The sequence below is a fragment of the Salmo trutta genome, chromosome 30 (genome assembly GCF_901001165.1).
Source record: "Salmo trutta chromosome 30, fSalTru1.1, whole genome shotgun sequence".
NCBI classification, from domain to species: domain Eukaryota; kingdom Metazoa; phylum Chordata; class Actinopteri; order Salmoniformes; family Salmonidae; genus Salmo; species Salmo trutta.
Window position 1 is genome coordinate 11,282,281 of NC_042986.1, and position 13,503 is coordinate 11,295,783.

A 13,503-nucleotide genomic window follows, 5' to 3' on the forward strand; every position below is an offset into this window, starting at 1 on the left:
CGAATCAGAGTGAAGTATCCAATCAATAACAGATATCAATCAGTCTTAAGGCCTCATGTTGATATTACAGTGCTTAAGTGATTCATACTTCATTTAATGTAATGGTCCTTTTGACATAAGAAAAAAAAGACATCATCAACTGAAGAATGGTAAATTAAATAGTAATTTCTGATTTGATTACTGTAATCAACTGAAGTTGCTCTAGAAGACTGAATGTGCCATTAATCTGAGCGGCGCTCCATTCCAACACAGCTTGGCTTAATGTCAAGTGCCCCCTGTGTGGATAGACGCACACGGACAAGCATCTCGGCAAAACAGTTGGAAAAAAGCGCCACATGTTTAAATGTCAAGCTAAACGAAAGTTTCTTCTAACTGTGGGGACCCGGACATAAGCCTAACTTTAAGTTAAGGCATCCCTGTTTTTGTTAGCTAACAAATAAAGAATATTTAGAGCAATTATTGATGTGAACAATTCCGTTAAAAATAGCTGTTTACACAATACAGGTTACTTTAATGTGGAGGCTGGATCATGGGCCATTTAGGGTCAGATTAGTTTATATCCACTCAGCAGCAAGTCTGAAAGGTCTATGGGTGTTTTACTGCAGACGTCTGTGTCCTCAGACTGCTGTATATCGTCCTGTTTATTCTGACTGAAATATACTTTATATACGGTATTCATACCCTCCGCAGGTTACATGTTTACTTTCCGTCAGCTTCTACTAATGCACATTTGAATACAATTTTACTTGAAGCTGGCAGGATGCCCAAATGTAGTTTGTACCCATCTACCTTTCTGCTCTAGTGATTGAGACGAGGCAAAAGAGACAATGGGGATTGCTCTTCATCATCCTAGCAGACAGATCACCATTAGCACAGAGCCCATTTCCGTTGGATAATGCAAGAGTCCTCACTCACAGATCCATGCTAAGGACGGCTACAGTATTTTAGGAGCATATTAAGAGCTTCAGATGTCGTTTGTAGTTAATACCATCAAACAGAGGCATTGTACTGAAGATGAACTAAGGAATAATGACCTGAGCTGGTCTTGATCATTTAAAAGAATACACTTCATCTTAAATGTTATGAGCACTATTACCGATGTGATTTGCTATTCAATCTGTATCGCTGAAGCTTTACAGATTGCGCGAAATGTAAAGGTTATTTCTGATTGAGCTGACATATGCAGCGTTTACCGTGAATACAGTCTCCGCTAACGCGAGAACGTTGCCTTTAAATTATAATCACCCTGTAAAGCTGAACTTCTGCGATACGGATTGAATAGAGCCCCAAGTCTCATTCTATGCTAATATGTACATGTAATATATATGCCCTTGAACATTGAATAGCATCATTTTGAGCATGATTTAATGGGAAATATGCAATTAACCACATTTATTTTTTTATTTTTTATTTCAATTTTTTTTAACCAGGTAGGCTAGTTGAGAACAAGTTCTCATTTACAACTGCGACCAGGCCAAGATAAAGCAAAGCAGTGCGACACAAACAACAACACAGATGTACACATGGAATAAACAAACATGCAGTCAATAATACAATACAAAAAGTCTATATACAGTGTGTGCAAATGAGGTAGGATGAGGGAGGTAAGGCAATGAATAGGCCATAGTGGCAAAATAATTACAATATAGCAATTAAACAAAGGAGTGATAGATATGCAGAAGATGAGTGTGCAAGTAGAGATACTGGGATGCAAAGGAGCAAAATAAATAAAATAAATAACAGTATGGGGATGAGGTAGTTGGATGGGCTATTTACAGATGGGCTATGTACAGTACATAACCATGTACTTAACCTTCACTTTAAGTGAAAGCTAATATACCAACATAGAATATTCATTGTTTTACAGAAACAACAGGCAACAGACCTTCCACACACGTATCATCTAATCTGCACACCACACCATATGCCTACTCTGCATATTGTCTGAGAGTTAGCTTTCACTAACAAATGAAAGAGACTACCCTACTGTGTGTTTTAGTTTAGTATGGAATGTATGGACTAACTGAGACAAATCACTGTTAGCCATGAATTGGTGCATCTGTTATTTGAAACAGGTGAAATGAAGAAGAAGCTGGGCTAAATTATCTTTTGGCAGTGAAAAACATTAATTGGGTAACCAGGGCATGCCAGTCACTGAGCTCTACCAAATTAGCTTTTCATTTGCCATTCAGGAAATGAGCTCTTGTCATGTCGCAGTCTGCCGCAGAGGTGTTCGGCTGAGAGATTGCATTCCATGCAAACTTGGGTTCACGCTCCCAAAGCCCAACAACAACCAGACATGCTGTCACATGGTAATTTGCATACTTAGCTATGCATTTTGGCAGTGTGTTCTGTGCAAAAAGCAGGTATTTCACAACCATTTGTGGAAATAGTTTTTAACACAATAGGATCATTTAGGTTGTAATGTTAGATGTGCACTTTTAAATTTTGTTAATGTTAATGTTTGATTCTTATGAGGATAAACATATTTAATGAGCTACAGTAGCTGTGCTAGATGGTCGATCTGACTGAGCTAAGAATGCATAATGCACCAGAATTAAAGAGTGTTAGTGTCTGAAGAATTAAACCAGATGAAATAGCAAACAGAGGTCTGAATACCGTTGTATCAAAATAAGCCGTCCGCTGGTTAAATCCTCTAGCTGAAGTATTGAAGAAAAAAAGTCAAGAAGATAATCAAAGTTTTTTTTAAATTTACCTAGGCAAGTCAGTCGAGAACATACTCTAATTTACAATGGCAGCCTACTGGCTACAGGGGCAGAATGACAGATTTTTACCTTGTCAGCTTGGGGATTTGATCCAGCAACCTTTTGGTTACTGGCCCAATGCTTTAACCACTAGGCTACCTGCTGCCCAAAATTAAAGACATGCCTTGCACAGATTGAATTGTGAAAGTGTGGCGAGAAGCAGAACATCTCACATATCACAACAAGTAGACTATGTGTTCATGCCATTGCTGAATACACTATAATATGCATGGTATTAACGGCCATGATGTCCATGTGTGCTCCACCTAGTGAGCCACTGGAGTGCACACTACTACTCAGGTACAGATGTAGGATCTTAATTGGATCACCCTGTTAAAGGAAACTTTTTTTACTTAGTGAATTTGAGGTTTAAAAACGTTTCTGAATTTTCGCTTTGACATTTCAGACCTGATTTTCCCTCATGAAAAATGTATCAACCCTTGCAAAACTGTCCATTTATTACAATTCACATAATAATGAACATTTCCTGTTGATGGGTATTTTCCTGCTGTAGCAAACTGGCTCAAATAAAGATCCTACATTTGTAAAGTACCATGACAAGACCTGTGAACCGTAGGTCTGTCAGTGTTGCCCTTCAGTGGCCCATGAAATTGAAATGAGCAAAGAGAGCCTCGCCCAACAGGGTCCTGGCACCTTCTCAACTTGGTTAACAGCATGCTAGACCCTGTTGTTAAGTTGTATTTTATGTAGCAGAACGAATTGAGACTATGAATCCACTTTTCAGAGAGTTCCTGTGCAACGAAATGTCACTCAAGCTTTCTTATTCACTGCTGTGATCTTTGTTGTATACAGCAAAGGATCTATAGAATAGGTAGAATATAGTATTTCATATGAATAGACAGTCATATAACGCTTGCCTCAAAGTTGTACAATCTTCAACTCTTAGCTAGCTACATGTTTATCCTTGAATAACTTGCTCACCAATATATTAAAAGGATTATCGGGAATAAATATTATTTTAAAAACGATGACATAATTTTGTGCTTTCTGTTCTTACTATTTGAATAAATAACGTAACGCAGAGGAATAAAATCCTTTTCTCCTGATATTTGAACAATAAATACATCTTGAGGCTTAACCAAGCAGACACGTTTAATTCACACACTGCAATGAGCACTAGCCCAAGAAAGTAAGAGGGATAACGCTGAAATTAGAAAGTGTTGGTGAGGATTCATCAGATACATTAGATGAGCTTATATCATGACAGACTGCTGTGCATGAAGTAAACATTTCAAACCGACTGCAGAAGAGAACACAGTCATGCAAACAACCACATTAGAAAAAATGAATTCAGTCAGAAGGAGATTCCCACATTCAGCACTATCCTAATGTCAACCGGTAAATTAAAGCATACGAGCCTTATTGAATATGTCAAAAGATCAATACAATAATACAATAGTTAACAGCCCAGTGTGTAACAACATTAAGACATCTGATAGAGGAGTGGGAACGGAGTGGATTCCTCTTAGATACCTTGCCTTACAGATGAACTTTCTTTCTGTCAGAAAAAGTCATTTTGTTTTACTTTGAAACCCTCAAGAGCACTCATTTGAATTTCCAAACAGAATATATTCCTTTCTTCATTTCTCAATTTTTGTTTGTTTGTTAGCGTTATCTCAGAATTATTATTCAGTTCAGGGGTTACTTGTCCCACCGGATGCAATCAAAGCCTGTACACTCTGCACTGACATTCTGCATACCACACATCAAATAAAAGAACACTCAAATCACTCCTACAGTATGTATGTACATGTCATTCAATTATAACCCAAATGTGTTGAAGTAGTTCAGTGGAGGTGTTAGATTGAAGGCCAAGTTTGTAGGCTGAAAAATAACAACAATACAGCGAAATGCAAAACTCAATGAGAAATGTATCCCCCAGAATCTGAGGATGTAGAATTGAATCAGAATTCTATCAGACAATGATAAATTAGTAATAACCCATATGTCTTTGACAATACAAAACCTCTGAATGTTCCCACCCGTTGATCAAAGCGAAACACACACATACAGCAGTAGAAAGGTCAAAGGGTAGGTCATAAGGTTATGTCAGATACATGGGCTTCAGCTTGTTAATCAAAGCCCAAGACATGAAACAGTACCTCAAGGAGTTAGAGTAAGTTCTCTTCTTTCTACAATGTAAACAATGATTATCAAACTTCTCACTTTGTAAGCAACAAGTACCAGCTTAGAAAATTGCAGAAAATTATGTCATGGCATTAGAAGCTTCTGATAGACTACAGTTTGCAACTGCACATGGGGACAAAGATTGTAGTTTTTGGAGAAATGTCCTCTGGTCTGATGAAACAAAAATAGAATTGTTTGGCCATAATGACCATTGTTATGTTTGGAGGAAAACGGGGGAGGCTTGCAAGCCGAGGAACACCATCCCAACCGTGAAGCACGGGGGTGGCAGCATCATGTTGTGGGGGTGCTTTGCTGCAGGAGAGACTGGTGCACTTCACGAAATAGATGACATCCTGAGGCAGGAAAATGATGTGGATATATTGAAGCAACACCTCATGACATCATTCAGGAAGTTAAATGCTGAAATAAATCATTTTCTGTACTATTATTCTGACATTTCACATTCTTAAAAGAAAGTGGTGATCCTAACTGACCTAAGACAGGGACATTTTATTGGGATTAAATGTCAGGAATTGTGAAAACCTTAGTTTAAATGTATTTGGCTAAGGTGTATGTAAACTTCCGGCTTCAACTGTATCTGAGAGAATAGCTGATTCTCAATATTCATAATTCATGTACTGTATATTATTAAACCAATTAATGTCAAGATAGTTGTAAGACAGCCTGAATGCATTGTCAAACACACACTCTACAACACACTGAACATGAGCAAGGCCTAAATATGATATGTAGTCATGTTGGTGATAAATAAAAGTATTGTTTCAGACATTACTGTCTGTATACCAATAAAGACCAGAATTCAACACAGATGCCTCAAATTTAATTTGACAGAAATACAATATGACTGCATGATAAGCTTCTTGAAAATCTCAACAATAATCCATCCATGTTTTCAAATACAGATATTTACCAATGGTGTATTACATGGATTACATACTTTCATGTGGTATGTTGAATTATATTGGAATCCCTAGAATACATATTTTGGGTTACCGGTATTCACACAACCACAGTGCTTTGTGAGTGATAATCCATTGGCATTATTATAAATTGTTACAGTAAATTTGTCAGCCAATCATTTGCACAGGATTATTTTTCAGATTCTCAGTTGTAATTGATTTCAATTCAAGAAAGTGAAAAGATTCCATGAAATAATGAAGAAAGTCATTTGAGTCACAATACTTTTCACATTATACCACAACAGACAATTGTAAACATATACTTTTTTTTTTTACTCCATTCTGTACATTCATTCATTCATTCATTTGAAATACAATACTGAGTTGTTTTCTTCTCCAGTGTCCATAACGAGGCCATGTCATTATTATTCAGTCCAGCAGTAAAGCATGTTAATTTGAGCGCTGTGCCTAATGTACAACGATCATACAGAAGGTCTATATGCACTAACATTATAGTGATTTGAGTTTCCAGACTGAGAATTGTGAAATAGGCCAAACCTATTCCATTCCATTTGGAAATGAACTGCAGCAGCATCAGGTGACAATAGAACCACACAGCTATACTAACAGAAGCATGAGAGTCACACACAAAACACATATTCTCACTACCATGATATTGATATGCACAGAAAACAATTGTTAACTCGGGAATATAAGTTAGGAGCAAATCAAACCATTCTGAGTCTAGATAATATAACTCAATAAATATGGGAAGTACCATATAGTCACAAAGGTCGAGAGTGAACACAACAGCTGTTCCATAAATGCAAAATGGCTAACAAGATACTTTCCCTAAGTGTATTCAAGGGGAAAGGTTCAAGAATGTGAGTGAGATTAAGTTTGTGTAGAAAATGTCTCCAGTCGTTTCACACACACCTTATTTCTTTTACATTTCATCTGCTGATCGATTGGCTAGAATAATTCCCTTTCCAAATCTCCCAAATATTTAAAATATTGTTAAAACGCACCGGCTGTATACAAACGGTAAGAAGGAATCTCAGATACTTTGCAGGTGCCACAGGTCATGTGGCAGTCATTGATAACATAACAAATTGAAATCATTGGATATAAATGCCAAATTTGGTCATTCACTTAAATAAGCATTTAAATTCACCAAGCTATTATAAATAAACTAATGTGTAAATATTCAATAAATAAATAAATGAATGTGCATAAAATGTTTTTAAAAAGTGTTAACATATACAATCGTGATCTCTTCAATGAAGCATTGCACATGACTCCACGGGTGTACCCATCTAAGGTCGAAGTTCAAACAAACACATGACATGTGACTGACCACAGACAGCTATAGACATGGCCAGCAGCATAGGCTGTGATGAGGGAGGTCAATAGTGACATCAAAAGACCATACCTAATGCAGTTTCCAACTCTTGAGCATCTACTTGAGCCTCCACTACTTCTCAGTTCAAATTAAAATATTGCATCTACAACATCTGTTTAGACGTATAAAATACTGTGTATATATGTATACAAGGCTAAAGGCTACGCCTGCAATTAAACTGCATTGTGTTCATCTATCTGCAAACATTGGGCACATTTTACTCCAATTTGTCAGTAATTTCGTAACACACCAAAAAGTGTTTCTCACACCTACAGAAACAAGTTGGTTGCTCCATTATGGTGCATACAGCTGATTGTTTAGTAGCCAGATGTCACGTCCTGGCCAGTATATAAGGTTAATTGTTTTGTAGTTTGGTCAGGGCGTGACAGAGGGTATTTGTTTTATGTGGTTCAGGGTGGTGTGTTTTGTTAAAAGGGTGTTTGTTTTAGTAATTCCGGGTGTTGGTTTATGTTTAGGTATTTCTATGGGGAGTCTAGTGAATGTATGTCTATGTTTGGTTAATTGGGGTTGGGACTCTCAGTTGAAGGCAGGTGTTGTCTATCTGCCTTTGATTGAGAGTCTCATATAGTAGGGTGTGTTTGTGTTTGGGATTTGTGGGTGATTGTTCTGTGTTCAGCCCTAGGCTTTGCCAGACTGTTTTGTTGTTCGTTCGTTTTCGTGGTTTGTTTGTTTTGGAGTGTTCATTTTTTGTAGTTAATAAAAGTCGAAATGAGCATACACGTACCTGCTGCGTATTGGTCTACCTTTTCTGATGACGATTTCGTTATATCGTCAGAAGACGAAGACGACAACCGTGACACCAGAGCTGGTCTAGTAATGAGATACACATGGGAATGGCCAGACAAAACAAACTGGTGATGTGCTGTCTGAAGTGACCTGAATCTTCTATGCAGTCCTACTCAATCACAGCTTTTTTGTATAATCAGACGAGACGGGATCTGTCACTGCTAAACACCATGTATGCCACACTTGCTAAGAAAAACGAATTTCAAAAGATGCTATATTCTGCGACTATTAAGTTTGTGTGTGAAGAATTGCTGTGAACGCATGTTCGTCTGTTGAAGTAGTTTTTTTTATAGCAGTATTGCATTTGCAGAGGGATTCCCATTTCCATAAAACATCAAAGCTTTTCAATGTCTCTTTTCTTCTCTCTGTAGTAATCCATGACCACGGAACATGATATTATCCATCCTTTGCCTAGATCCAACTGATGTAGAAATGTTTTGATTATACAGTGACAGTACATTGTTGATAAAGTCATTTGAACTGTGGAGCTTTCTTTTATTTATTTTTTACAGTGGGAAAACAAGGAAACCAGAGAATGTAGAGTATTGCCATCCGCCAACTAGATTTCCCTTCTCCAGTTTAAGGTAGACCTTGTCCTCTTTATCCAAAAAGAGCAGAACTCCATTGGTGGCTGCCTCTCGAGTTACGTCTTTGTCACCCGCAAAAGCTGAGATGACAGGTTTCCCATTCAACATTAAGTTCACCTGGATGACCCAAAGAGACAGCAATGAGCGAAAATAAACAAGACAGGGGAGAAATGCAGCTAATGTAGCTACAGTCCTGTACTAAAATATCGTGCCATGCTATGATTGCATTGCCAAACATCATCATCATCCACAGCTACCTAGAGTAGCTATTTGCTATAAACTATTGTTTTAGTTCAAATATGTACAGTTTGCAGGAGCCCTTCCCTTGATGTACTTTGGAGAGAAAAAAAGCATTCTTGTTTAGATTATTTTTGTCACTTTCTTAAATAGCCAGAAGAATAAGAATGTCTGTTTAAAAGCTCATGTAGTCTACTCCCCCTATTCCCACCCAGAGACAGCCCAGACCTCTCCAGGCTTCGGAGCTTCACAAGGAGAGTACTAGAAATTGACACTACAAATTGTGCATAACAATAATCACCAAATGAGAAGATGTGCCATGCAGTGTCTGTGATTTCCCATTGAAGTTCTACAGGACATTTTCCTAACATTGGCACGGTTAACTCTCTCATCCATTGAAATCAAGCACTTTGTCAGAGATTTGTTTCTGCTTCCTCTAATAACCATTCTGTCAATGCAAATCCAAATGTCCCAATAGGCCTACACAGGAAATAGTCCAGAATAGACTTAGACAAAATAGTCTTAGGCAAATTTCCTAATACATTTACAAGGCCCTTTCAAATAATATAGCCATGGCCAATGAATAGAAAAGGAATTGTCTCATGGGAATCACATTATATTATAACTGGAACTAAATTGCTGAATCAATTTGGCCAAAACAAATAGCTTACCTGTATAGTCTGACTCTGGTACACTTTTATAACGTGAAAATTAAAACTGTAGATCCCTTTTCTGGGTGACAAAAACACTGACTCCAAAGTGAAATAGTTGCCTATATTCACAAGAACCTGGGGAAAGAAGAATAAAGCATTTTAGAAAGTGAAAAAAAAAAATCCTCGCTGACTATTCAAGTCAGACCAGAATATTTATTGCTGCAAGGCCCAATGCAGTCAAAAATGTGATTTTCCTGTGTTTTATATATATTTCCACACTATAAGGTTGGAATAATACTGTGAAAGTGTGAAAATTATGATGCTCTTTTAGTATAAGAGCTGTTTGAAATGCCTGAAATGTCAGACTTTTTTGGTGAGAGGGAGTTTTGGCCTCCATGGTAATATCACCATGTGGTAAATGAATTAATCGACCGATAAGAGAGTTCCAAACGTCTTTTCCAATAACAGCTCATTTTCAGTTTCCCCTCCCCACTCAGACCACTCCCAGACAGACCTAGCAAAATTCTTGCTTAAGAAATTCCCTTATGCTAATAAACTATTTTTGTGTGTTTTTTAACATATTAATTGAAAACAATCACAGTAAGGTACTTAATTGTTACCCAGAAATGATTTAATATTGAGATTTTAAAAAACAGAGTGTTAACCGGCTGGACCGTTGACGACCAGCTTTTCTTCTGCTGACACAACTATGGTGACAAGACTATACTGTTAAATCTGGGATATTTCAGTAGTTGTAGACACCTCAACTCCTTAGAAAAAATGTACTGACAGTTTTAATCCTGTGATTTGACATCACAAGCAGTGATCTTTTTTTTCACAAATTGGCATTTTGACCAAACGGATAAGTCCTGAAAAAGATCTGGATTGGGTAGTGCTGAGCCTTTAGTGCTTTTTGAGGTCGGTTCAGTTTCATATTTAAAAAAAAATTATGAAATGCACTATGCATTTAAATGTATGCATGATGTGGGTTGAATGCTGTAACAACACAGAACAAAACAATTGATAAAAGTCCCATGATGGTAGTAACTTCCCATTACTGCTCATCACTTACTAACCATTAGTTATTCACATTACTTTACTTTAATAAAATATTTCAGTTGTTGTCTATATTACGTCTTCATTTCATTCCTAGTCATCATCTAATGTCTATTGAGCCGCTGCCTATGCTGTCTGACAAAATCACTATTTTAGTAGTTCTTCAAAGTAAATAAGGCATACTTTTATGACTGTTGAATACCAACTATCAATCACTTAGATCAGAGTTTCCCAAACTCGGTCCTGGGGCCCGCCTTGGTGTACGATTTGGTTTATGGCCAAGCACTACACAGCTTATTCAAATAATCAAAGCTTGATGATGAGTTGGTTATTTTAATCAGCTGTGTAGTGCTAGGGTAATATCCAAAATGTGTACCTAGGGGGGCCCCAGGACCGAGTTTGGGAAACCCTGACTTAGGTCATGTATTTTCAGGTAGTGATACCTCACGAAGAAACTGCTCTCTATGTATCCCCTCTTGATTGTGCATTCTTCTGTATCTTATGTAGCAGGCACAAAAGTACACAGACCAGACAAGTAGCCATGCAATTTATTATGATCATTGTAGTTAATTATCACGTTTACTGCGCTAAACTATGTAGAACATTGGCCTGTTGGAAGCTACAACTCCCTACCACATCCCACAGTTCGGGCATGATCTAATTTATCTCTAGAAAAACTGCAGTGCAATGTGCACATTGAGCTCACCATTTTTTTTTTACAAAATGTAATTCAAATATTTGACCAGAACTCAGTCCATTTGTTGTTTAAAAACTGAAAAATAACTGGCATTTTGGTTAATTACTCAGCACTAGAATTGGGCTGCCTTTGTGAATGCAGCCTTAATTTGCAAGTGTGAACTTTTACACCACTATAAGGCTGCGTTTACACAGACAGCCAATTCCGATCTTTGGTCAAAAGACCAAGTAGTGGAAAAAATATCAGAATTTGTCTGCCTGTGTAAATGCAGCCTACTAGTCCAGAAGCAACTACTTGACACAGGAGCTGCACTCTTCTCCAATAGTCTGTCTTCCAGTTAGGCAGATTCAGCCAGTGATTTATGTAAAGTTTTGGTTATGCCAGTTGAGATGCCACCAGGAGGTGATATAAAACAGTGATTTTAGGTTGATTTAAACAGGGAACAAAAGTTAAATGCACTGCATTTACTCCATAGAAAATAGCACTATCTCAATTCAGAGCTTGCTTACACAAGGTGCTTACCACCCAATCAAATTGATGAAGCCAAACATATCCAGTGTGTGTGTGAGAGAGAGAGAGAGAGAGAGAGAGAGAGAGAGAGAGATGCTCAGGTAGGTGTGATTGTCAGTGAGTGTGCAATGCACTATTCTCAGTGATAAACCCACCGCTGCTGCTTTATCACATTTGAGCTATGCCCATTATTATTGATTAATCATTCAAATGTAATCAATCATTGGGCGAGCTATTATTGATACATGTAGGTTGCTCTCTAAACCAATGTTAGACTCTTCCAGAACAACGTTTTAAAGATTATTTGCATTTAGTTAGACTTTTGGGGGAATAACCTGTCAGTGTGTGGACAATTAGCTATGTAAAACGTTAATCTTAAACAGCATCGCAACTTTGATGTTACAAAGTTGAAGTAAAACAAAACAGCCCTATATCAAAAACAACGTAAACAGTCTTACTTGGTCGAAGTATATGATTCTTGTTTTATTGCTCATCTCCGACGGTTCGTGATTGTTGCTCCGGACCGCAGAAAAAGCCACCTTGGAGTTTGCCGCGCGCACCGAAATGCCTAGAGGAGAGGACGAGCCCTTCCAATCCGCAGTCGGATTAGAGTCGCAAACCACAAGACATTTGCCCTCCAGGACTATAGGCTCCGTGTCATTCTGAGCTCCCACAAACTCAGAGATCAACGCCAAACTAAACATAAGAACAATATATTTGACCATCGCATTGTCCAACAACCCTAACAGCACCATTTTAAAAAAAGACCCTCTCTGTAACAAATTCCACGTCCTCCTCTTTGGTCCCCCGTCGCAGACGCTTCTGACGCGATAAGATTATTTTCTTGGATCCAGCAGTATGCTATATTGGTGAAAGAAACCGACGACTTCAAATGTTGACAACAACTGATGGAAATGAAAATCCGGATTATTTTCTCTTTGTCTCATTTTCATCATTTAGATTATGTTTGTGACTGAGATAAAAAAAAAATCCAATATAGATGGCTGCATGAGGCTGGCATGAAGGGTTCAGCCTGAGAAGAAGCGCAATAACATTTTTCTGACTAGTGCTCTGCGACTCTCCAAATTACGCGTGTTGACTGTTAGTCCCCGTTGTGATATGCCCACGATCCAGACACGTACATTAAGCAATGTATGCGTAAATATTTCCCGCACATAAAACAATGTCATCATTTGTAGCTTACATTTTAGTTTTGCCCCAATTATTAATCTTTTATCCCGTTTTAAATCTTTGAGTATTTCAGTCTTTCTGTACCAGACCGCTGTTCAGGAAAGTTAGAACGATGAGATTGGATGCATAATGGATGTAAAGCACATGGACTATTAATCAATTCATCTTTGGCGATAAGCATTGTTGTTTGGAGACTAAACCAAGCATTTTGTTTAGAACTGTAGATATTTGGTATTTTATTTACCACAAACATATACTAAACAATATATGTTTATTTTTTATTTAATTAGGCAAGTCAGTTAAGTACAAATTCGTCCGTATTTACAGTGACGGCCTACCAAAAGGCAAAAGGCCTCCTGCGGGAGGGGGCTGGGATTAAAAATAAAAATAAATGAAAATACATAAATATAGGACAAAACACACATCATGACAAGAGAGACAACACAACACTACATAAAGAGAGACCTAAGACAACAACATAGCAAGGCAGCAACATATGACAACACAGCATGGTAGCAACACAACATGAC

At 37.7% G+C, this 13,503-nt stretch overlaps 1 protein-coding gene across 1 annotated transcript; it reads right to left on the bottom strand.

The window, feature by feature from the left end:
• Window positions 1-8,521: 8,521 nt before the first annotated feature.
• On the bottom strand, window positions 8,522-12,831 carry cbln4 (cerebellin 4 precursor). Its single transcript, XM_029722713.1, has 3 exons — window positions 12,241-12,831; window positions 9,538-9,654; window positions 8,522-8,746 (listed from the first exon to the last, which is right to left on the bottom strand). The coding sequence occupies exons 1-3, from the start codon at window positions 12,535-12,537 to the stop codon at window positions 8,549-8,551; spliced, it is 612 nt and encodes a 203-aa protein (XP_029578573.1). The 5' UTR covers window positions 12,538-12,831; the 3' UTR covers window positions 8,522-8,548.
• Window positions 12,832-13,503: the final 672 nt, after the last annotated feature.

Excerpts from the sequence above, each read along its gene's own strand:
- cbln4 (XM_029722713.1), bottom strand. The coding sequence starts at position 12,537 with ATGGTGCTGTTAGGGTTGTTGGACAATGCGATGGTCAAATATATTGTT. Across the intron at positions 9,655-12,240 it reads GAATCATATACTTCGACCAA|GTTCTTGTGAATATAGGCAA; the intron begins GTAAGACTGTTT and ends TTCTTTCCCCAG. Across the intron at positions 8,747-9,537 it reads ACCAGAGTCAGACTATACAG|GTGAACTTAATGTTGAATGG; the intron begins GTAAGCTATTTG and ends TGGGTCATCCAG.